The sequence below is a fragment of the Amphiprion ocellaris genome, chromosome 10 (assembly GCF_022539595.1).
Source record: "Amphiprion ocellaris isolate individual 3 ecotype Okinawa chromosome 10, ASM2253959v1, whole genome shotgun sequence".
NCBI lineage: Eukaryota > Metazoa > Chordata > Actinopteri > Pomacentridae > Amphiprion > Amphiprion ocellaris.
In genome coordinates this window covers 30,862,247-30,888,901 of record NC_072775.1, presented here as the reverse complement: position 1 = coordinate 30,888,901, position 26,655 = coordinate 30,862,247, and the positions used below count along the sequence as shown (strand labels likewise).

The following is a 26,655-nucleotide window of genomic DNA, read 5'->3' as shown; positions in this document are numbered from 1 at the left end:
CCCCACTGTGGGACTAATAAAGGGTTATCTTATGATAAGGAGCCCCTCGAGGAGACAGGAACTTGCTTATGGCCCCAACAGTGGCAGTTTGGTGGAACCTCCAACCTTCTGATCAAGTAGCTAGGACCTTCAACCATTAGGTCAGGACCACTACAGTCTTCAGCTCTACCAACGAAACGAGCTAAAATTACTCTCAGACTACTAACATGGCGTTAATAAAAGCTGTGTCTGACTGTAAGAGGTAGGTTTAGGCACATGTTGAAGGGGCAGTAATCTCTTATACAGCTCTTTTCATGCACAGTCTTCCAGGTATACACAAGGAGTACTAGGAATGTACTAGACTTGATGAGGTAAAGGGTTTGGATAAAGTTAGACTCTTCTGGTCCGCAGTCAGATGCGTTATCTATTGCGCCACTAGCCCTTTAGCAAAAAAGCAGCATTGTTCCAGTTACATTCTCAAACCACAGATTTAGACTTCTGTGGCTTCGTACGTAACGAACCTAAGAAACCAATTAGCCACTCAGCTTGTGGTGTTGGACTTTCTGTGATGTTATTCTTCTTCAGAATCAATTTCTGGTTCAAACACGTACGGCTGAATTACGCCAAGATTACAAACTGCCATTGTGTAGTTTACAGTTGTTTACAGTTTTTAAGCCAACTGCAGGTGAACTGGTGTGTTCGAGCAAAGGTGTAGAGTTACATGTAAACCATTTTAAGTCATGAAGGGATTCTTTTCATGGAAAATCTTCTAAAATATGTAACTTTGATACACAGATAGGAGTTTTTAGGGGTTTAACTCGTGACTCGAGACAGACTTTAGATTTCACTTGCACTTTTTGTATGATCGCCATTAAAATATGCGCACAATAAAACATTTTGGTGTAAACTCTTTCCTACCAAAAAGGATTAAAAGCTTGAAGCATTTTAGCATTGGAAAAAGCAGGTAGCACCAAGTTATTTAACAATTTTGTTCCCTCCATAGCTGAGAGAAAAAGTTTGTCATTTATGTACTCCTACTATAATGTCAGAAGCTATTTGTTGCTGTGGTATTGGTATCTTAAACAGCTTATACCATTTGTATCACATGCTTGTTGTTATATTGTGCTTTCAATTAGTTTGTGAAATTTGATTCAGAATAGGCTGATACCATTCAAATCCATTAACGTCATTCCATAAACTGATCAATATCATTCTAATTTTAATTAACCTTTCACCTGAAACCATTTTTACTACATCCTTAAGCATGAAACAAAATCAACATCAGTTTTTTTCATACATTCAACTCTGAACCCGGCAGTCTTTGTCTCTAAATGTTAACTTCAGCACCGATCCACAAGAGGAAATTCATGTCATTGCTCTGAAGACCCCACTTCCCCTCCTCGGCTGGCCCCGTTGGTGCGACATCCTCCTCTATGCGTTCCAGATGGCGAGGCAGAGGACGGTTTTGGCCGTCAGACTCCTGCTGATTTACTGCAGACGGAGATCTAGATGCTCCTCCGTCCCTCCTCTCAGCCTCTCTGCTCTGTTTCCTGTGTGTCTTTTTATAAAACCTCTTCAAAAGACGAGGCAGGAAGGCTCAGTGAGGCCGGAGCGGCTGCATGTATTCAGATGCACCGGGGCACTGTACATACATTACATGCTCATGCATAAAGATGAGAGCATATGCAGTGGTGGTTGTCCTACCTAAGCAAAAATACCAGCCCTGGAAGATAAATCTGGGAGGTATTATACTTGCATTATACGTTATGTTGAGTAAGAATTAAGGGATCACAGTTAGAAGGAGTAGCAACTTGTAATTGTCCTGTAGTTTCATAATTTCTCAAAGCTGATGCACAGTAACTACAGAGCTATTTATCACTGGTAATGTCTTTTCAATCATGCAAGTTTGTAATTTCTTTGTGTTTTCCTAATACATTAGTAGAAATTTTCCAGGAAAAAATACCCTTATTTGATATTAGTTATATTTTTAAAAAAGGAAATTACCTTGAAATAAAAGTAATACTTACTAATTATAGGATGGATAAGTCTTGGTATATTCTGAATCTTGAGCCTTTTTGTCAGTAAATTTAACAGTTTGCATGTTCAGCTGACCTGCTATTTACTGCCATGTTGTCAGTTAGTGTTCCAATAGAAAACTGTCTGTATTTTATCTATATTTAGCACCTTTTCCTCCCCAAAAAGTCTTGGTCGAGATTAGCTTTTTAAATCATGGAATCATATCAACCAAACATGCATAATCTTGGAAAATAACTGCTTTGCCTGATATATAGTATTAACAAAGATTACTGGCAAAATATTGAAGTAAACTTTAGTACACACAATTGTCTTTTTGTCAGAGTTAATACTGATTGATCAACAGGAAAAAATACTATTTCAAATGAGTCGGACTTAGTTTGGAAGGCAAATCATCTGTTAAATCAGTTTCAAATGTCAAACAAAGCACCAAAAAGTGAAAAACACTCCATATCTCGTGAAGCTAGCATGTTCAAATGAGCCTAAAAGCCAAATATTCTGCACAAGCCACTGCAGTAAAATACACGTGTACCAATAATTGATGCAACAATTAGCATTAGCACATAGCACTCAGTCATTAGACAGCATCGCTTTTAGCTGCCATGACCTCCTCTGTCTGTTTATTTTTCATTTAAAGGGTCATTTTTAAATAAAACACATACATTTGTATCATACCTTGTGAAAATTTAAGAGCTTTTTGATAGTTTTAGATTTAAAGAGCTGCTATAGTTTTACGTTTAGTCACTTTCAGTCAACATTTAGCATGCTAAAGTGTTAGCATGCACCCATAGATGGAGCAATTTTAAAGGTCCCATATGGTGAAAAAAACATTTCTATTGTGTTTTGCGATCGCTTTAAACTTGTCGGCATGAGACAAAAACTGTTGAGATATAAATACGTTTACTTCTGCCATTCCTTGAGTTAGCCACTTAGCTTTGGAAGCCAGTAAGAATTGGTGCTATGTAGCATATAGCACTAAAAATAGGAGTCATACAGTCGTGGTGAAATTAACCAGTAATTTGAGCTGAATTTCACACTCTGAGTACATGTGAAACTTTGATTAATTTGCTGAATGGGACCTTGAAAGTGTTTTTTAGTCCCACATACAGACTCAAAGTTGAAACTAAACTTCTCTCAGCTCTTCCAGCACACCCTCATGTCATAACTCCATCCATAGTGCCACGCTGCAGCCTGTAATAAATGAAGCATAAGTAAACCTCGGCGGTTCAGACAGGCAGGACAGCGTTTTGTGTTTGGTTTCCCGCCGCTTGGCTCCCAGTGTGACTGTAACCATTTTCATCTGTGCTGCTTCCATGTTGGACATATGAAAGGACGGCCTCTGGTTCTGATTTCCTGGCTTTTGCCTTTGTTTCCTTCTTTCATTTTGCTTCAGCTTCTTATCAAAGGGACTGATGCCTGATCAGAAACAGTACACGCTGTTGTTTGTTTCATTCCTCTGTGGAAGGAGCTTTGCAGAGCGACGATGGCTGCACAGTTTTAAAAATAGCTGGAAAGAACCATTGGATTTGCCAGCTGCTGTGTGATTTATTATTTACCTGTTGATTCGTTCTGATGTGTAAAATTTTTCTGCAGAATTCCTTGTGTTGAATCAAATATAGATGACAGAATTTCATCATTATTTCACCGCAAACATCATTCTAACTCACATAAGAAACGCCTTTGAACTTAGTGTGTTCATGACAGTTGCAGGAATTTTGTAAATTCTCTATTTGTGGGTAAACTGAGCTGCTTAAAATTCACCTGAGGTAAAAGTTGCACCAGGTTGGATCAGAAATTCTATTTTGCAACTTCAATTATTTAAAAGCAAATGTCTGAATCTTCGGATAAAGTAAATCTAGGCTCTGAGATATTTGTTTTTGTATTTCCCTCAGATTTTCATCGGGAATCAGAACCATGACACCCCAGAACTGAGATCCACAGGTCCATTACTGACCCGCTTCATCAGAATCTACCCAGAAAGAGCCACCAATGAAGGCTTGGGCCTCCGTCTGGAGCTGCTGGGCTGTGAACTGGACGGTGAGTCGCATTTACCACCTAAAGATGTATTAATCTTCCATCATATATTGCGTTTCTATCATAAAATGGAGATACAGCAGATCCATACATTTACAACATTACCTAAACAGTAAGACAGAGAGCATGTGGATACAATTACACTGGAAAACAGCTTATTATCTTTTAATATCCTCATATGACACCGTGGCTGACTTTAAAGCGGGAAACCCCTGTGGTTTCTGGCTTTGGCAGAGTTGATCTTGGTTGAAAATACTGCTCATCTTTCACAAAACATAGTGAATAACATCCAGACATGTAGGTGAATAACAGAAACTGATGCTTTTTACATCAGGGAGTCGAGGTAACTCAAGCAGAAACAGTCTGTGGCGGATAAAAATACTTCAAAATATACTTTAAAAAGCACAAGAGTGAACATTAACTATAAAATGTATGCCTCACAGTCATTCCCTCGACATCCCAAAGTCAAATGTTGCATCTAAAACCAGAGTACTAATTATTGTAAGTTTTACTAAAGTTTTCCAGTTTAAAAGCGGTCATTTCTTTTTAAGACTACACAACCACAAAACCGCTTGGTGGCATCACACAGATTGTGATGAAAACCAGTGAATCCTCATCATCTAATGCTCCGTCAGCCAAACTGCAAAGTTGCTCATGAGGCTCTTTAAGTACTTTGTGACCCTCGAAATGTGCAATTTCTCTTCCCCAAATTCAATCAGCATGTCCTCAAAGTCAATACAGAAACCTTGAGTTGAAACACTGTCCTTGTAAGATTACATGCTGAAGGTAAACACGAAGACAAGGCTGATAATAAAAGTTTAAAAGGTGATACATCTCAACCAGCCAAACTGATCCCTCTTCGGTTGCTGTCCGTTTTGCCAGTTGAAATCTTGTCTATGCTGTATCTTCAGGTTGGCAATCAAAAAATTCCAAGACTGGGCCTATAGAATTTAAAAACTGCAGCTCATTTGAATTTGACTCTGTAGTGTTACATCACTCCCTATTGTTGTAATGCTACGTAGAAGTCCTGTTAGGTAAACACGTCAAACACCATCTTCAGTGAGCTCTGGATTTTCCAAATTGCATCAGAACAGTGTTCCTTCAACTTGAATTTAATTTTAATAAAGAAAAAAAGCCACAGGGAGCCAAATTTAGTGAGCAGGGTAGAAGGAGGGCAATTGTTGTGTTGTTGTGGCCAAAAATCCAGTGTTTGCGCCACGCTGTGCACAGCTGGAGCACCAACATGCCATCAAGCCACAGTTCATGTCATTTTAGCCAAATGTTCTACCTGGGACACCTTAGAACATTCAAGTAGAACTCGGCCTTGACAGTCCAGCAGTATTTCCTATTGCATAACCACATGAAAGCTGAAGAGAACAACAAACATGCCCCTCACCGGACGCACTTAGTTCAGTCTTGGAGGTTGCAGCTTTTCCACTGTAAGAGCTATTGTTTCTTCTGTGGATGGTAGCTGCAGACCCTCCTCTGACCACCACTGATGATTCTAAACATGAAGGTTTGATCAGCCCATCCTAAGGCTAACTCAGAAAGGGACATTTGCTTTCTGCTAGAGTTTGAAATCCGTGTAGAAATCACAAACATGCAGCTAGCGGTGGTCAATAAACCATGGGATTGTCCGTCTCAAATCATCAGATGCCTTCTGCTCGACCATCTCTGATTTCCTTGAAAGTTTTTTTTATCATAAACGATGAATATTTACAATGATTTCTGTGAAATTTTAATTTAATACATTATTTTCTAAGACTGACCCACTTTCAGCCCATTTTTTTCACACATTGAAATGTGACACCATGTTTGAACAACAATATCTCAGGAACAATTAAAGATAAAAGCCTGAAATTACGACTGTTATTCATTTGTTCTTTTCATATGACTTGAATCTGAAATGTTATCTAATAGATCAAATAGTCTCTGATTCTTGGTGAGCTGAAATGTAAAATAAGAAATCGAAGCAGTCATGAAGAGTCCCATCTTTGAGCTTACGTTAACAAAAACACTGAGAATGAACAAAAACACTGAGAATGCAGTGGTCAACTAATATTTCTCATCAATTTTCCAGACTTAGCAGATTATTTCATCTAATATTGTTGATTCTGAATCATTGACATGATGAGAAATAGGTGACATTTTCAAAATTTTTCTTTTATGTTGTTCAAACACAGCCTCAAATCTGTGAAAAATATGTGCAAAGTGGGTCAACTGGCAATTTCTAAAATATTGTTATTTGACAAACTATTTGATATATGAATATACAATTTCATAAATATCTCTATCAATATTAACATTTTATGATATAAAAAAATTCAGGCGATTCAGAGATGGTTGAGCAGAATATGCTCTGAAAATGTAATGATTTGAAAAGACACGAAGCCATGTATAACACAATTGTAGCGCAGTGCAGCGTCACACAGTCTTATGACCGTTCATACATGTTGCATGCGTGACCATGACGCACTCCAGAGATGCACCATGAAGAATGTCAGAATTTATCACAGCACACATACTGAAATGTAGCTGATGATATTAATACTCATCTAAACAACGACGCCTTTTGTGTTCTAACTCTGGCTGCCACCACGAGTTGATACTTGCTCTGTCAAGATGCACTATTGTTCTGTTTCCCAGCACCGATGCTCCACAATGGAAGCAGTTTCATCGCATTCACCCTCCAGTTACAAACATATGTGCTTCTTTACCTACTTTTGAGTTCGTTGGACAGATGTTAGATAAGTTGACACTACAGGGTGTGTGTGTGTGTGTGTGTGTGTGTGTGTGTGTGTGTGTGTGTGTGTGTGTGTGTGGAGGGGCTCTCGAGGCTCAAGTGTCCATCAGAGGAGGTTAAAATATGTTTGTACACAAAATGTTAATGTGAATGTTCAGCATGCAAACAGCGTTTTCAGATATATTTGCATTAATGTGTCAGCCGTTGCACAGTGAACTGCTTACACTTCAGACTGTGTGTGTGTGTGTGTGTGTGTGTGTGCGTGCGTGTGCGTGTGCGTGTGTGTGTGTGTGTGTGTGTGTGTGTGTGTGTGTGTGTGTGTGGAGGCCTCGACCTCTCACAGCAGCCGAGGGAGGAACAGATGAAGGGAGGAAGTGGGCTCTCTGGTGGAGTATCTGGTTGCCCTGTAGGGACGATGATAAGAATCAGTCAAAGCAGGCGAGATTATGAGTTAGAGAGAACGTAGAAGAAGATGAAAAAAAGGTCAGGAGAGACAAGATGATGGCAAAGATGAGAGGAAAAACTGGAGATGGACGATCAAGTTTGTAAGAAACATGAAATGGGAGGAAGTTTTGGATCTATAAATTGTGTTTGTCTGTTAAATTAACCTCTAAGAAGTCTTGAAAACCTCCAAATCTCTCAGCAACTACTTCTCTTTTCTGTTTTTCTGAACTGCAAAGTAAAACATTTGCAAACTTAAATACATGAGAAGCAGCACAGAGAAAGGGACAGGCAGCTAAATTCCAGCACCCCCTGCACAAACTACACATGTGCACTTCCTCTTAAATCTAGTAAAATGTAACCAGGCCATATGCAAAATAAAAATTGTGCTCATGCACTGCAACTTGAGAAAGCACAAGCAAAATGAATTCAGAATTAGATGCAGAATCAGCATTTGGAAGAAAATGCTGCAAATTCAGAAAACACAACTAAAGACACAGAACATGACTAACGACAGAAACAAACTGAATATGGAAAATGCGACTAAAGACAGAGACTAACTGCAAATACAAAAAAACACACGACCAAATGCAGAAAATGCGGTGAAATACAGAAACAAGCTGTAAATACAGAAAACACAACCAAAGGCCAAAAAAACTAGCTTCAGTCATGGCTGTCGACTATGGAAATGTTTCCAGGGGGCACAAAAAAATGATGAACACAGCTGCGACATCACTATTGTTGCAACAGTTTGTGACTCATGAAGCTACTGGAGTCTTTTGTTTGTTTCAACACTGACTTCATTCACATCTGCAGTGTGTCATGTTCTGTATTTTTATGCCTTATCGCCAAAGACAGCTGTGTAATGTTTTCGAGACCTTAGATGCATCTTGAAGGACTTTCTTCAAATTTAGCACGTTTACTTGGACTCTGATAAAATTTTGGTCATCAAAGGTCACAGTGATGTCACAAAAACACAGTTTTGGCTTAAAACTCAAGAATTCATGTATTAATTATGACACAGTGTAATGTAAATGTATAACCGGATGACACAATGATTAATATTCTGCAAAAACACTTTACTGGCCACTATTAAACAACGTTACTCTGGAACAGAAGTGGAGATTGTGACCATGTTTGACATTTGACGTTTTTGTCAAACTGGTGAGGATGTTTTCTTAATTGGAGTGTTGGTTCATCATCTCAGCACAAGCTAGCGTGTTCACTAACCTGACGTTAATAAGCCTCATAAAAGTCTCTGTCACGGTGCCCCTTTACAAGCTCAACTTCCAAGCTTTCTGCTTGCCAACACAGAAGTGATTGTGTCTTCTGGTCGCTGCTGTATTAAACAGTAAGAGGCTCCTGCTGGTGGAAAAACCAAGTACCACAGCTAATTTGCAATATATCAAGTGTGTATTTTCTAGGAAAATTGTGTCCATATTGGCAGATGCTGAATATTAAATGACTTGGATTGGATTGGTGGTAAAGAAAAGCAAAAACTTGATCGGGATCTGCATACGAGACCTTACTTTGGAGTCATGTTTACTACATGATTTTCCACTCGTGAATCAGGCTTTTTGCCTGCTGAGGGGACAGAAGTGGAGATTGTGACCATATTTCTGATTTAGTCGGATGCTGAATTTTGTATTCCTACTTTGAAACCATGATGACTATATTGAGCTACTGTGCTGCTGGATTGAAGATACGATTTTGGCATTTCTGTCTCAGCAGGATCTTTGCAGCAACATGCGTTTTTGAAGCACTACTACAGCATAATTTGGCCAAGAATGGAAAAATACAAGGAATTTAACTCTTCTGAATGATCTTACACACTTCAAAGTCTTTACTGCAACTTTTATGACTCTGGACAGACGTGGACATGAACTGGTTTTCAGATTCAGACAACTGCAAAGGATGTAATTCCAGCTTTCTACATGCTGCTCCTGTTTTTGTCAGACTGTTGAGGATTTTTTCTCAATTTGCATGTGTTGTTTTTAGTTTTTGGTGCATTGAGCTGTCACGGCAGACATGCATATATCATTAAACAAACAACTTAAGCTAAAAAAGATCAACACATAGAGCAAGCAGCAAACTGAAGGAGTGGAAAAGAAGAGTGGAAAAAAAAAGGGGGAGGCATGTTATCCGAAGCTGCACGTCTGTCCCAGATGAACACAGTTTCACTTCAAAAGCAGAAGAACAAAGACGACACACACTGTTGCAGGAGACGTGACACAGACTGAGACTTTGATCAAGCTGCTCGGATCACGTACAGACACAGGAAAACCATATGTGTACACTTGAAAAACCCACGCAGATGCACAGTATATAGACAATAGCAATTATGCTCAATTATCCAAATCACAGCCCTCTTGTAGGTGCCCTGATGCTCACTGAAGCAGCTTAACGCCTCATTAATCATAAAGCTTTGACCTCAAGTGTCCTTAACCGCTAAACAAATCCAATTCATGCTGTTAAGTGAACAAAAGGTGCAAAAATTGTTGTTTAAATACAAGATATAGGCTCACCGAACTAGCAGTTGATTTGGATTGATTGAATAACAGCTACTCAAAAGGGGTTTCTGTTATTGGATCTAAGAGCCACGGTGGCGTCTCTTCCTGTTTTTGCAGAAAGATACCGAGTGAAGCTCGCACAACGGAGGGAAACTAACAAGCCCAACAGCAGGCCTGCAGATCAGCTTCAGCAGCTTAATCAGATGTTTTGTCGCCGCTAATGCCGCTCCAAGCTTTGAGTTAAATCATCGACTCTCTTACATCCACGCTGCTGCGAGAGCAAACCTCCGTCCCACTCAAAATGTTGCAAACACGTCTCCTTACAAAGTTTAATTACATGCAGACCATCTGTGGTTTTTTTCTTTTTTTACGTTGCCTGCATATGCTAATTCAAGCTCACTTTGTTTCATTTCCATAAAAACACATCGGCAGACATAGGCTGTATAGTAGAATTTAACCAGCTACAAGAGTTTCTGTTGTTATTACTTCGGTGCTTGATGGGGAAAGAAGAGCGTCGGATCTAAACCTTCAGAGAAATTCAGACTCAGTTGTCAGTGAGAGTGTTTTGTATCCAACCCAATCTGTCTTTTCATGAGTGACTCACAATTCCCCTACATAAATAAGCCAAAGGTAATATTAAACTGGAGGTTTAATATTAATTTTGCCAAAGCTAATATTAAACTGGAGGTGTTATTTCGATGAATAGATACGTCTTAAATCTGGCTAAATTGAACTTCATTTTCAGGCCTGTATGTTTGCTGTAAAGATGAATGATCAATTTATTATCATGTCTGTTGTTATTCTTCTAATTTCTTGAACATTGATGTCATTCAATCTTTCCTTTGACCCAACCTTAAGTGTTTCTTTTTTTTTTTCTTGGCCTTTTAAGCCCCTGAAACATCCTCATGTTTTCATCTTAGGAGCTGTAAAGTTTAGATCAGACTTTTAATTCAATGAAAACCAACACCTTTGTTTGTTTGTTTGTTTGTTTGTTTTATGCCTATGTATAACCACTACTCGTCCCAATTTGCCTCCAAAAGTAGCCACAACTTGCACAAGTTCTTCCCTTAAAAAGTTCCCTCTTATGGAGCTCAAGCAAACATAAATGAACATTCCTGTTTGCATTTCCAGTACACTTTAAGAACAGTGAATATTAATTGAGTTAGACTGGCAGCAGATGAAAAAGCAAAAAGTTTTAGACAGTTTTCCTCAAAAGGAAATTTGACGGACATAAAGGTACCACACTGAGAACGCCAGTCTTCACGGTAGCAGGGATCAAGGTCCTTTTCCTTGTTTTATTTCAAGATGTTTTAGGGACCAAATAAAGTTGTGTATGTCATTGTTGTATCCATCAAGACTACACCCTCTGCCTCAAATAACAATGTTTCCTCGTTTCTTATAAGAGGCCATAAGTTCTATCCTCTATTGGTGCTACAAACCTCACAGATGCAGTCATGTATAGACTAAATTTGAAACTAAACCACCCAGGGCTGGATTACCAACCGAGCAAAGCCGGCAGCTGTTCAGAAGCCACAGACCACCACAAATCACAAAGTAAATTATAGCTCCAACTAACATATACATTGTTATTTGATGCCCTCCTCTGCCTACTCAGCCCCCAGGCGGCTGTTATCACCTCATTGAATCATGGTCATTGAACTGATCCAATACATATGAGTGTAGCAGACTTTTGGTTTAAATTCTGCTAATTTGTTGAAAAATTCTTATTTTGATATAATGATTTAAAAAAATGTTTTCTATGTGGTAATTACTTGGCAAAAAATACTGTGGAAACAAATAATAGTTCAATAATCAACACATGACAGTCATTTGTATGCTTATGTGACCAGTTTTGGGGCATAAACTCATGCTGGATTCTTTGGTTGCACTGGATTTCATGCAGAAATGTGAAATAAAACTGCAGGTGTACCTATCAGATGTTCTTCTGCAGTGTTGGATCATCATCTCAGATTATCCCAGATCAAGTTAACATGTATTCATAATATAAAAGTCTCTGTCATGGTGCTCCTTTAAATATCCAAGCTTTCTGTTTGCCAACACAGAAGTGACTGTTTCCCCTGGTCACTGCAGTATTAAACAGTAAGAAGCTCCTGCTGGTGGATCAACCAACTCACACCACTAATGTATAATATTTAAAGTATGTATTGTGTAGGAAAATAGTGTCAGTATCAGCAGATTCATTCTATAGATTAAATGACTTGGATCGGATCAAAAACTTGATCGGGGAAATGCATACAAGATCCTGTTTTGGAGTAACAATTACTGCATCATTTCCCATCTGAATCAGGCTTTTTTAAAATTGGATGTGCATCTGCATCTTTAGAACAGCCAATAGGAACGATGCCCTCTGTCTGAAAAGATCCATGATCGGTTAAAGTCTTTGATTTTTTAACTTTCTAACGCCTGACAGCAGAGCAAAGAGGAGGAGCTGGAGTCCACTTTCCTCCCAAACCACTTATTTCACAATATTCTGAAAGGCTAAAGAAACTCTGCCTACCCCAACTTTAATGGTGTTGAAGTTTCAATCTGGTTCAATTCTTAACAGTCCTTATATCTAACTAATTGTCTCTTTTCTGTCTCCCTTTTCAGACATAACAACTACAGCACCTCCCACCACGCCGCTTGCCTCCACGCTTCCCATGACCACGTTTGGTGCGACCACCACGGCGCCGATCACGCTCCCCGGCACGACTCTGACCATCGATTGCGAGGAAGGACAAGAGGACTGTTTCGTGGAAACCGAAGCGCCCGATAACTACGACCTAGTGACAGGTAAAACACTGAAACACTTCACTTTGTTCCCACCACCCACGTAAAGCTCTCTCCAAAAGTTCTAAAATGCAACACAATAAAAGGAAACAGCTTAAAAGCCTGTCTTCTGTAAATCATGCCTCTTTCATGTTTACTAAAACTGCGTATATTCTGCATTTTGACACAAAGGAAGCTAGCTGCAGCAAGATCATGAAAAATTCTCCCTTATCTTCCCTTTCACTGACTGAATGGTGTCTTTTTCTGCTCAACTTCATTTATTTATTTGCCCTTCTTTAGAAATGAAATTTAATTGCCCGATCCCTCTTTCAGATTCTCCTTTATCTTCCCTTTTACTGTCAGACCCAACTATTGTCTCTGTTTTCTGAGTTTGGAGAACTTTGAGGAAAAGAAATTCATCTGACTGAATTGTTGAGCGTGATGGCTCTTTATTGACTTTTCATAGAGGGAGGTGTGTTGTGCTTTTTTGTGTTGGCATCTGTGTGGGTTGGACAAGCCTCTCTAACCTTTGACTCCACCTTTACTGTCCCATCTGTCTGTAGCAGGAGGCACCACGGCCGCCAACCCCATCATGGACTTCATACCAGGTGAGTGCGACTGCCGCAATCTGCCGTTTTCCAAATCCTCTCTGTGAAAAAAAAAACTCTCAAAGTCAAGTCGAAGCATTTCACTGGCAGATGAAGAAATAGCTGCCAGATCAGTGCATTAATTCAGCCATCATTCAAGTGTCACCAACAGTACTGACCACAGTCACAAAGAACAGTGAAGCCGACTGCAATTAGAGTAAATGGCTTTTTCTACGCCCCAGTTCACAAACGAGGCCGCTGAGAGAAGAGGCTGATAGATTTGCTATTAAATGCATCTGCAGTGGGGTTTTTTTTGTTTGTTTTCGACAGTGTTTTTATCTGATTTGCCAGTAAATTCCATTTCAATTGAAATACAACGAGAAGACTGAGACATGTTAACAAAAAACTATGATTAAGATATTCTGCATAAAGAGGGCAGAAAATGAGACCAAACATTGAAAAAAAAAATGTGTTTAGGCAAAAATAAAAGGATATTTATGGCACTGTAGTTATCTTACATGTACCACTGCAATGCCTGTTCACAGTTTATGGCCTTCGCTGTAACAAAAGAGGGCTTTGTTTCTCTTAGACTGCTTAATTTGAAGGGTTTTTAAAGGTCCAAAGAGAAAAAGGTGAAAATGCAGCTAAATAATTTATGCAGCATAAATATATTTTCCCTTCAGTTTTATCTGGTGACAATTAAATTATGGTGTCGCATTAATAAGAGACAACAAGTGGAACCTGCCTCAGGGCATCTGAGGTTCAAAAACTCATGATCTTATTAATTCTGCATGAAAGCAGCGCTGTATTTTATGAAAGTGGCCGCAACAGCAGGAAAGGGAAAGTTGGGAGACGTGGTGGGAAAGTATTAGACACACGGCAAGACGCTGTGGACCAACTGCAGGTGTTGGTGCACAGAAACACTTTGAAAGCCAAACGCAGGGCTTTGTTTTTGGTCATTTATAGCAGTTTTTTTTTTAGCACTGTGTCACAGTTTATCATCCCCTGTGAATGCACCAAATTCAACTCATTTGGAGTAAACAGCCGGCCGGAGAAGGAGCAGGAATGAATAGGCAGAAAGGTAGAAAAATGGCAGCCGTGACAGAGAGGAATAAAGAGCAGGGGAAGCCAGTGGGAAGGAGTGAATAGAGATGAGAGGGGAGAAAGAGGCAGAGTGAGTGAGGAGGATGAAGAGGCATGAAGAGAAAGGGAGGTAAAATAAAGAGAGGAATGGAGGGAGGCATAGTGAGAGCTGCAGAAGAAGAATAGAGCCCTCTTGGGTCTCAATTAGCTGAGCTGAAGCATCGCGTGAAGACAGCTCGGGGTTGGAGGGTTGGAGGTGGGGGGGATGTTACCGTGCAGCTCCACGGTCATCTCTGCATCCTATTAGCCTCTCAGAAACAACACGTCCACTATTCGGAAAATGTTCTGCATTTATTTGGATGCTGTGGTGAACCGCTGCCGCCAGTCGACTGCTGGCACCGGCAGAGAAGAAGGGAGGTTGGTTTTTTTCTTTCTCTGTTTTTTTTTTCTGTTTGGGGTTTCTTCAGGGGCCACATCCGCTGATGTTGGTGGCACCCCGCCCTCCTCCGTGGAAGGTCCCTCCATTCCTCAGAGCTGATCCCAAACATATGTAACGTAGCGTCGCTGTTTTCTATCAGTGCTGAAGTCTTCGTCTTCTGTTTTTCGACAAGGAAAAAGCCCTGCAGCACTGTGCGACGAATACAATCACAACTCTGTCTTCCTCACCCCCAGTCCATCTGCACAGGCCTGTTACATGGACCTCTCCACACACTACACAGTTTACACTCTGAGTGCAGCAGGAGCAGCTTTCTGATAATGATGCCACAAGACTTATAGTCCTTTTCTTCAGGCTGTCTGCTCCAGCTCTCCTGAATGAAGCAGTGAAAGCAGCACAGGAGCAGAGTTTTTAGCCTTTCCTTCCACATAGCAGCATTTCTGGCACCACTTGATTTGGCTGTGGATGGTTTTACACATACATCATTTAATAAACGCACTTGGAATTTCATTTAAGGAGTGTTTTTTCCCAAAGGTTGCTATTAAAACCCTTTTGAACTACTTTTACCTGGTATTATGCTTCAGCAAACATACAGTGTTGCTGTAAAGAAGACTTAAGCATCTTCCACATATAAAAGGATTTGATTATCGCCAAGGGTTTTGTAGTTGACATTTGGTCACTAGAGGATGCATCAGGCTGTAATTGCGGTAGTCATCTTATTGTATATTTGACACCCCAACTGTCTCTGATGGATACGAGATAAGATAAGATGAACTTCACTGAGCCCTTACTCTACAACAGCTAAACAAAGCAAAGTAAGAAACAAAACAAGAAATTTAAAAGTAGAATAAAGACTATGTCCTCGTTTCACATGGCTACTTTCTGCTTCAACAGTAACAGTTCACTACGTTGAGTATCTTTCAGGTCACACATACGTACTTCAGTGGACGTATGTAAACGGATCTGTCTTTTACGAACATTAAAACAGCATCCTGACAGATGTGGTGAAGCTCAGAGCTCAACCAAATGATTTAACTGTACAACTGTGACTGTTTGTGACAGCTCACCTTTCTGAAATGAAGAATAATACACTATTTCACTGACTGTTAGATTCTACCGGGTCTCCACAACTAGCTAACCCTCACAGTGAACTTTCCATGGTATCTCAGGTACCATGTTTTTGATTTTTCTCATGAGTTGTGAATGCAGTTGAGCTATTCAGGTTTGTTTGAGACAACATTAATGTCCTACTCTTGCATTTTGAGGTTTCTGTAGTGGGCACTGAAGATGTGGACGATGTCTCCTTGTGGTCAGCGTTTAGGGAACTCAGTGATGGTATCATAAGTCTACCAACGGTATCCATCCATACATTATCTATACACCGCTTAATCCTTATTAGGGGTGGAGTCTATCCCAACTAACTTAGGGCGAAGGTAGGATACACCCTGGACTGGTGACCAGTCTATCACAGGCCTACACATAGAGACAAACAAGCACACTCACATTCACACCTACAGACAATTTAGAGTTACCAATTGACCTCAGCATGTTTTTGGATTATGGGAGGAAGCCGGAGAAAACCCACACATGCACAGAGAGAACATGCAAACTCCATGCAGAAAGATCCAGGGAAGGCGGAGATGCGAACCGGGGATCTTCTAGCTGCAAGGCAAAAGTGCTAACCACCAATCCACTGTGCAGCCCCCAACAGTATCTTTCGCTGTCATTGGTTCTATTGGTAGTCCCATTGATAGATTGGTAGTTTAACTTTGTATCTGCTCAGTTATGCTTTGCCTATGATTTTTTTTCACCTGTCATTGCAAAAAGTCACCAAATTTCACTGACTTTCCAGGGTTTTTGCATAGCACATTGCTTCTGGTGTCTTTAGAATATGAAATATATCAGCTGATCCGATATTTCACAGATCTTAATACATTGTGCCAACCAGAGCTTCAAGCAAGCTGACGGACTGATAGGTCTCATTTCTGTAAACAAGTTTGCAACAGAGAAGTAAAAAAAAAAAGTGTGAAACTAAACTTATTTAACAGTGTTGGCAGGTGGGAAGCCAGTGAGGGATTCAGATTGCTGGGATCTTGAATGAACTGTTCACTTCTACACCTGCCTGTTTTTGTGTTTTCTTTGATGTTTATGGTCAGATGACTGCGCATTCATTCCAGGCAGTTTATCTGTAGCGTTTTGTAGCTTCTAACAGCGACTTTCGTCTCTTTGCTGCAGCTTACTTGTGGTTCGCCTGCAACTTTGACTTCTCGTCGTTCTGCGGTTGGACCAGAGAGACGAGCACTGGAGCCGAGTGGCTCATCGAGGCCAACGGGGCTCCAGCCGTCCACAGAGGACCAACCCTGGACCACACAGGTAAGAGATGTCTGCTCACCTTTGTGTTCAAGTTTTTTTTTTATTAACCAGCGGCACTTGACAGATGCTTTGGGAGAGCACTCGGTAGCTCTCGATGTTACCATGCAGCTGTTCAAAAGTCTGTCGAAGCCTCTTGTGCTGGAAGTTGGAAAACTTTTAACAAAGCTTGAAATAAGTCTCTATACTGACTGAGCTGCAGGGAATTTACAACAGCACCTACTGAATTTTCTGCTTAAAGAAATGAGAAAAACATGCCAAGGATGTAAAGAGAAGTTCCTGCTGGATATCTTAACTCTGCTGTGGAGGACAAAAAGTTTGCCTGATACTGTGTGTGGTGTCATGCTTTTCTAGTGCCTGGAGCCACTCAGTTGGATATAAAGTGCAGATAGAAAGGCAGTAATTTCCATAACTTGGACCACACTGATAAAAAAAAAACAGAACAGAAAAACACTTGAGAAATGTGTGACATTCGCTCTGACTAGGATACTTACCAACAAAAATATGGGCAGATTCTTCTGTCTCATTCTGTTTTTCATGTTTAATAGGATAAACACAGGCGAGATTAAAGTTATGGACATCCTTGGGTATTAATTACAAAGAAAAATTCAGTTTTATTGGACATTTGCCGGAAATTTTAAGTGAGGGTTCAAACTAAAGCCAACACACAACTCTATCTTAGTATTAATAACCACGGGAAGCATAACTTGCTTTTTATTATTAAAAATCTCATTTCATGAATATTCTTAAGCAACAATAATAATGGATTACAGATAGATCACACAAGAAATGCTACAGAATCCGAATTAGACAGAAATGCTATTAGAAAAGTGATGAATACAATGTCATTTATACATACAAACGTCCTAAATGGCAGTTTGAAACATCCATCATTCACAGCGGCTTCGAAAAGAAGTGCAAACTCTATTTACCGTGATAAGCGTTCAGCTCTGAATAGAAGTGGGGAGGATGCGTGGATGTTATAAGCTTTAAAAGATTTAGACAACAAATAAATGGCCCTGAAATCTGCGACTTTTTGAAAAAGAAACACTGAAATTCATCAACACACCTCAGCTCTCTGGCCTTCTCTCCATTCCAGCCTGATGGATGTGATGGATGTTTGTGTGGAGGCAGCGGCAGCAGCTCTGAAATGAATGATCTCACCTTGATTTCTTGACTTAACCGGATCACAAATAAAAAACGAGGCTCTTGGTGATGCACAGTCAGATTTTTCTCCGCTGAGTCCTTTTGTTTTCACCACAAAACCTTGAAAATCCTTGAATTTGATGTCTGTGAGAGCTTGTGACATTTGATTTGAAACAGTTGCACAGATAATATTCAGTATTTATTCTATGAAAAGACCGAGAAACACTCTATTAAGGACATTAACAGATAAAGTGAGTGTAGAATGAACTTTTAGTAGTTTGCTTTCAACCTAATTAAAGCCTGTGTTAGGCAAAAATGTGCAGAAATCAGTTTTACCGGCTGCCTTTGTACATTATTTAAGATCTCACTCTGTAATTGAGTACTTAAGGATGAGCAGTATTGTGCTGACAAGCTGTCAGAGAGTCACTTCTTACCTTGTCTTTTGCTGCCCCCTGCAGGAGGACCAGGGAACTTCATCTACATGCAGCTGACCGACTCGGATCTGCCGAGTAAAACCGGCGAGGATGAGGAGGAGGAGGAGGAGAAGGTGGCGAGGTTGGACAGCCTTCCCATCGCCTCCCCAGACGCTGACCTGTGCATGTCCTTCTGGTACCACATGTTTGGTGAACACGCTGGAGCGCTGCACATCAAGCAGCGGCGGGAGGCGGAGGAGGGCCAGATCCTGTGGACCATCAGCGGCCACCAGGGCAACCGGTGGAGGGAAGGCCGAGTGTTACTGCCCCACTCCAGCCTCTCTTATCAGGTAATACAGCCTGCTTTTATTTTAAAATGACAGCAGAGGAGACTAGAACCTTCCTGGGAATTTTTCATCTCATTTTTTCCCCATTAAACACTAAAAATAACAATAATTGATGACTAAAGGTGATGATTTTCAACTTTATTTATTTATTTTTGGAGAATTTCTCTGTGAGACACATAGAATAAAGTGATTTAGATGAAATTTGATGATTTTAAGCTTAGACTTGAAGCATTTTCCTCACAAAACAGGACATCACATTCATTTGCTTTCACTTTTTCGCCTATCAAACGCTGAAATTAACAATAAATTATGGCTAAAGGTGATGATTTTCAATTTGATTCATTTCAGTTAGGAGAATTTCTTAATGAGACACATAGATTAAAGTGATTTACATGAAATATGATAATTTTAAGCTTAGACTTAGAACATTTTCCTGACAAAACAGGACATCATATTAATTTGCTTTCATTTTTTTGCCTATTAAACACTAAAAATAACAATACATGATAGCTATAGATGAGCATTTTTAACCTTATATATCAGATTTCCAAGTTTATTGTCATTTTTAGATATTCCCCTCTGTAGCTGGACAGTTTTCCTTCTAAACCTTAAGTAGTTTGAGTATTTATTTGCTTCTGTCACATTTTTATCCACTGTGGGTTCATTTTTCACTGCAGTATAAAGTCCTGCACCTCTATGGAACCAGCACAACCATGACTAGAAGGAGAGACAACTAACAAATGTCAGTTATCATGCCATTCATCATAAAAAGTTTCATTTTTTTAATTATTTATTTTACTTACATTTAAAAAACCTGGAATCTACATGTACAATATTTTTTCAAGACAAAACAGGACGTCACATTTCAGTAGTTCAACAGCCAATAGAGAGTTGAAACTGCAGATTTTTTCTGTTTTTGCAGTTTTATGTTTTGATAAAAGGTGTAATTTTTGCATTTTTTCAAAGATACCGAACACACTGGCAAATTTCAAAGTTTAGAGAGTTAAATCAAATTGATGCCATTATTTAGCCATAAACTGACATGAACAACTTGTGTAAAACCTTCATAGAGATCAAGAAAGAGGCAACAAAACAACAAAATTGTAATAAAAATATAAGAACCGTTGAGCTGTTAAAGTGAAATTTGATGTGTCATCTCACAGCAAGAAGGTTCTGGCTGGACTTCGCATCTTCCAGTTTTTTGCCAAAGTCAGTCCACAAGTATTCATGGAAAAAGACAAAAACATGCTCAGTGGCAACAACTGGAAACTCAGAATTTCCCAGTGATAAACTTGTGGCCTTTTTTTTGTGCATTTCTTGCTTCTTGTAAATTGCATGCTGAGATTGGGTCTGGGCTCCTTGAACAGCGTGAGCTCGTGTTGAAAATAGAAAAATGATAACCTGTTTTTACCGGATAAGATTGTTAAGTTTTATTTTCCTGTTGTGATGAAGCTAAAACACAATAACTAACAAAATAAGGAAGTTGTGCCCAAACTTTTTGGCATTTGACTGTTCAAAAACACAGTGAACTACTGATTTTATTTTCTTATTCTCTTTCATTTTACTTCATTCTTAGGGTCAGAAGAGGTGAAAGTAGAAACTAAACCAAGAAAAAGCAAAGAATGAGATAAATCTCTCTTATTATCTTACAACTCGTCGGGGAGATGTCTGACTGCCACAAGATGCTCACAAAATCAGCTCATTTGTTGTTGTTTTAACAGGGATTTGCACCTTTAAATATCCTCTAAAATACATGATTTGGGAGTTTTTTTGTCAGCTGTGTGTCGAAAGCTGCCGTCTGAGTGTGTTGTTATTTTCAGGTGGTGATTGAAGGCGTCGCAGACAGGCGCAGTGCAGGTCACATAGCTGTGGACAACATCCAGATCCTGGATGGACTCAACGCTGAGGACTGTAGAGGTGAGTGTTGTAGCGCTGGACGATGCATGAAGCTAGACTGTGTAGGAGCGAGAATAAGCCAGATTTTGAAAGCGTACAACCAAAATATAGATATCAGCTTCAAATTCTCACACATCTGAATAACGTAGATGTTCTGCGTGTAATTTTAATGATAGAGCTGCAGCTATTTTGCCAGTTGATGATTCAGTTTGGGTATGTTTTTAAATTGATATTCTCTTAGTCTAGAGTCCTAACTGTGAATATTTTCAGTTTTTTTTTCCTCCTGTATGACAGTGAACTGAATATTGTTGGGTTGTAGTCAAAACAAGATGTTTGAAGATGTTTTCTTGGGTTTTGGGAAAGAACGATTGACATTTTTTTCCCATTTTCTGACATTTCTTAATTAATCTAGAAAATAACTGATATAGTAAACAACAATGAAAAAACATTAGGTGCTGCTCTAGTTTTAATTGTTCTCATAGCTGACATCATGTCTAAGGTGTTTAAGCAGCAGAAAAGTGCATTATGTTGCAGTATAAATAGAATATACTGTATGGACAAAGTGGTATGAACACACTAATATATGAATGTATAAATGTATAGAGACAATATGAAATAGTAATCTAAATATACATGTAGAGATAAATAGTTATATTAACAATATAAATAGTCTGTATTGTATAAACTGTATGAATAGACACATCTAACCTTGTATACAGATTCAGATTCATACTCTAATGAAGCCCTAAATGAAAGTGAACACAACAAAGACCACTAGAAAATGCACAAATGCACAAATAAATGCAATTATATGGCATATTTAGCAGTGGAAGATGTCAAACTTGATTTACTTTAACTTGATTGCTGTCGGGATGTAAAAAGATCTTCAACAAATATCAACAGAAAATGCTTCTGGAATTTGTCGCATACTCAGAGTTATTTAATGTTGTGGTGTTTTGTTCAGCTTTGTTCTGTGTTGTATACAGTCTAATAGAGACTCTGTTTTCTGACTCCAGATCCTGAAGCTCCAACGTCTCCACCGACCGAGATCTTCATCTTACGTAAGTACCGTCACCAGCTTCGTCACTGTACAGTCATTTTGGTAGTGCACGCTCTTATGTTTACTGGTCACATCTTTATAGTTTTTCAGATGTCCTTTTCTGCATCTTTACAGTGAAATTGTCATAATAACCTTGTCAAAATCACAGCTATTTGCCAAAAATGATACAATTGCTAGCTGCTGGTCCTGAGCTGCTGTGTGCAGAATAGTCCGTTGCATAGTACAAAACATTAAATTAATGCCAGGATCGGAATCATGAACTTGTGTTTGTGTCCTTTTCTTTTTCCATTACATCTTAATGCCAAGGGATTTTTGTTTTTTACATATATCTAATGAACATTTCTTCAATTGATATCCAATCTTTAGTGATTTTTATACATTTTGAACTCATTTTAACTTGAGCAAACTTTAACATACTGTAGGTAGGTACTGTATTCATTTGGACAATTAATAGCCTTAACTCTATTACTGTATTGTACTATACTATACTATACTATACTATACTATACTATACTATACTATACTATACTATACTATACTATACTATACTATACTATGCTATGCTATGCTGTACTGTACTATACTACATATCATAATGCTTTACTATACTATACTATAATATACGATGGTTTACTGTACCATACTATAGTACACTATAATATACTTTATTATACTATACTATACTTTATTATACTATACTATACTATACTATACTATAGAACACTATACTATGCTTTATTATGCTTTACTATAATATATTATACTATATTATGCTATACCATACCATACTATACTATAGTACACTATACTGTACTTTATTATACTATACTATACTATACTATACTATACTATACTATACTATACTATACTATACTATACTATACTATACTATACTATACTATACTATACTATACTACACTATACTATACTATACTATACTATAGTACACTATACTATACTATACTATACTATACTATACTATACTATACTATAGTACACTATACTATACTTTGTTCTGCTTTACTATAATATATTATGCTATACTATACTATACTATACTATATTATACTATACTATGCTTTACTATACTATACTATACTATACTATACTATACTATACTATACTATACTATACTATACTATACTATACTATACTATACTTACACACAAGCATGGAAGCTGTAGTAGGAATTTCTGCATTTTGTAGTTGATTTAAATCTTATTTCTGCCTCTTGCAGCCATGGACTCCCTCTCCCAGGAGACCAGCGAACTGGGCGGCCCAGGCAACATGCTGAAGACGCTGGACCCCATCCTCATCACCATCATCGCCATGTCAGCGCTGGGCGTCTTCCTGGGCGCCATCTGTGGCGTGGTGCTGTACTGCGCCTGCTCACAGGGCAGCATGACGGACAGGAACTTATCTGCCCTGGAAAACTATAACTTTGAGCTGGTGGACGGCGTGAAGCTAAAGAAGGACAAGATGAACGGACAGACTAACTACTCAGAGGCGTGAGTGGGACGGACGGACGGAGCTGCGATTGCTCCGCGTGGACACGTTGATGCAGCCAATCAAGGGAGAGGAAACGCAGGGCTGAAGCCACCAATGGGACGGCAGGGTGGGCTGAAAGTGAGCCGATGTAATTTTATTTCTCAGGAGCGGCAGTGGAAGTGGACTGACCTGTAGGGGGGCACTGTGTATAAAAAGAATCTGTACAGCAAAAAAAAAAAAAACTTACAAAAAAAGAAGAAGAAAACTAAGGATTCTATTTGTTTTTCGGCGTGCTTCGTTGATTTCATGTAATCACATGCTGGTGTTGAGACCAATTCAGATGAAAGTTTATGTAATTTTACGGAAAGATAAGATTTTGTTGTCGTTTTTCTTGTCTTTTTCTTTCAGACGCTGCGGTGAAGTCTGCTATTCTGATATCCGGCTCTTTATTTGGCCTTGTGAGAGTGTATGAAAGTGTGTGTACATGTGTCACGCTCATATACATCTGCATTTAAGGTGTGTATGTCCGGCTGGTGTGTGCATGTGTGTGTGTGCATGTGTGTGTGTGTGTGTGTGTGTGTGTGTGTGTGTGTGTGTGTGTGTGTGTGTGTGTGTGTGTGTGTGTGTTTCACTCATGTTTATCTGTACACATGAAGCGTGTGTGAAGCAGGTAGCGACCCGTTGACCTGCGTCTAGTTCCGACAGTGCCTTTTTTTTCCTCCAATTTTTCTGTTGCCTTGTTTTCTGCTGGTTGTTTTTCCCATCGGCTGGCGTTCCGTCCGGGGTTCCTACACAGGAAACATTCACTTTTCCAGGCTGCGGTGATAAAATCTTTAGTGTTGTAGCGTGCTGTCACATATCACACGTGTTAGTGTAGATCTGTAGATCCTCATGCCTTCATGACAGTCGTACTGACACGAGCTAAACTGTTGAAACCCAAGCTCAGATTCTGGAATCGTGTGGGATCTCCTGAAGCGTGTAGGGGCCCTGAACGCCTCATTCTTCATGGCACATGACACATCCAACATATTGTACATAGGTTTTAATATATTTGAGCGCCCTTTTCTATAGAAAAATGACACCAGTGCCGCAGTATCCTTTCCAAGTTGGAATCAAACTCACCCTTAATCTCTAAATTTTGAAAATGTACAGAAAAGCAGAGTTGTTTCTGTTATGAATCTGCTCTGGTTGCCGTCTTGGGAGTTTTGTTTGGTTTTGGTTTGGAGGGTTTTTCTGGTACAGGGTAAAAAGGACAACCTCAGCACCAGGAAGATGAATCGAGGATGGATCATTGGGGTTGTTTTCTGACACCAGTAGACTGTTAAACCTTTAACCAGAGGTGTCCGGCGGTCTGGGAGCCACAAGAAGGACTTGCAAGTGTCTCTCAGCATCAGGATGAGGAGGTTTCTGAATGCCCACTGTCTCGAAGAATTCATGTTTGCCGTGACTTTGCTGTTCTCTGTCAGGATGTGCTCTCTGGAGCTAAATAAAATCAGAAACACTGATCATATTTCACAGTTCTTGCTCCATACGTCCCTTCGCCTAGAGCTACGGTGGCCTGGAAGTCACATTAAAGTTTCACAAGCTGATCAGAGCAGAGACCAAAGGGTTATTTACTTTGTTTTGATTGTCGAAAGCTGGTGAAAATTAGATTTAAAATATTAATTTGCAGCACAAGCATGTTGTTTTTGTGGAATCCTGCTCCTCATTTCGCATTTTATCCCCTTTTTCCTCATCACTTTTTTGTTGCCAGGAGCCTTTCCTTACAAAAATGACCTTATTTACTGTAATCTGGAGTTGGTCTTTTACTAGGAGACAACTTTTGAATCTGTGAAAAGCGAACTTTGCATAGTTTTTCTATCTAAAATTGCAAGAGCAACAAGTCTTGTGTTAATAATACTGCTTTGTTGTGTTTTAGCTTTTGCAGCTACACATGTTGTGATACTGGTCACTCGTTGATAGCGCAATATAGATGAAAAGATTGAGATTTGAAAGCCAGAAATGTCACCTATCATCAAACCAGTTAACCTCCAACAGATGTTATATGTTCAAAAATTCTTACTAAATGCAGATATAGAACCTACAATAATCAAAAAGCCATTAAACGAATATGACAGACTGATGTAGTTCCACTTATCTGCTATTTTACTGCACAAATTTGCCCATTTTTAATGTAGCATTACGTGGCATCACACCTGAGCATTAATTCTTTCCATTAAGATGAGGCTTTCAAAACAACAACAAAAGAAAGAAATCCACTCTATCATTCGACTCAACTTAAATCAAATCATTAGCTTGTTTCTTAGTGAACGATTCCAATCAAATGAATCCGCTCAGACTGTTGAGATGCTCATAATTTGCTCTTATAAAAGCCGACTTGTAGGTTTTTGTTGCTAAAAATGCAAACAGCAAAATAACCAGACAAGATCGCGGGTTTCCAAATTAACCTTCAGCCCGGCAAGAATGTGTTTGTAATGTTTCAGCCGATTAAGCTCGAGAAAGGATGCTGCAGCACTCGACGTGAAAACAAATGTTGCACTGATATATTTAAAAAAAATCTATGTGTTTATGATGTTGATTTATGAAAAGAGAGGAAGGAGAGGACAGTGTTATTGTTGCTTCTTTTTAACACGGTTTCAGATGACATGCTTATAATTCTGAAATGTACAATTTACAGAGATGTTTTTCATTCTCGAAAAAGCTTATATGCGTCTCTTTGAAGCGTAACAGTTTTATTTACTTGGTATAATATCACCTTGTGTTTTTGTACTGTCACTGATGTACGTGCCATTGTTTTATTATTTTTCTTTTCTTTGTATGGCAAGAAAAATGTTTTATTTTCAGAAGAGTTTCTGTAATTTTTGCCGTCTCGAATCCAGAAAAAAAAACATGAAAAGAAAGGAAAGAAGGAAGTAAAATAAATTGGAAAGCAGTGAGGCCTTATGTGACTAAAAGTATTGTTTGTACTTTGACTTTCTGGTCAGCGCCCAGACTCATCCGTCTCTGTTGTCTCAGACTCTCATCATTGACTATTACATTCCAAAGAATTGGATCAAATAAATGTTTTACGTAAAAGCTGCTCTCCTGTTTCTTTACAATGTCAGAACAGAATTTTCACCCAGTCTAACAGAAAAAGGTTTTTATTGCAGGAATGTTATCATCTAAGACATTGTCTACTTCAGTTTTAGAGACATTTTGTCCGAAACAGATGTTATTTTATTGTATTTTGGCACCGCTCTCTGATTAGGGCTGCCAAATTGTTGAAAATCCTCCTCAAACGTGACCTTCTTCTTGCCATTTTAGCTCCTCAGTTCATTTT

At 39.1% G+C, this 26,655-nt stretch overlaps 1 protein-coding gene across 1 annotated transcript in view; it reads left to right on the top strand.

The window, feature by feature from the left end:
• LOC111562870 (neuropilin-1a-like) overlaps positions 1-26,411 on the top strand; it is a 110,666-nt gene extending 84,255 nt beyond the window's left edge. Inside the window, exons 11-18 of the mRNA XM_023261647.3 lie at positions 3,906-4,050; positions 12,352-12,534; positions 13,074-13,118; positions 16,852-16,989; positions 18,591-18,895; positions 20,713-20,809; positions 21,805-21,849; positions 23,086-26,411. Coding sequence (XP_023117415.2) covers positions 3,906-4,050; positions 12,352-12,534; positions 13,074-13,118; positions 16,852-16,989; positions 18,591-18,895; positions 20,713-20,809; positions 21,805-21,849; positions 23,086-23,360 — 1,233 coding nt within the window. The 3' untranslated portion in view covers positions 23,361-26,411. The remainder of the gene's footprint in view (positions 1-3,905; positions 4,051-12,351; positions 12,535-13,073; positions 13,119-16,851; positions 16,990-18,590; positions 18,896-20,712; positions 20,810-21,804; positions 21,850-23,085) is intronic.
• The last annotated feature ends 244 nt before the right edge of the window (positions 26,412-26,655 follow it).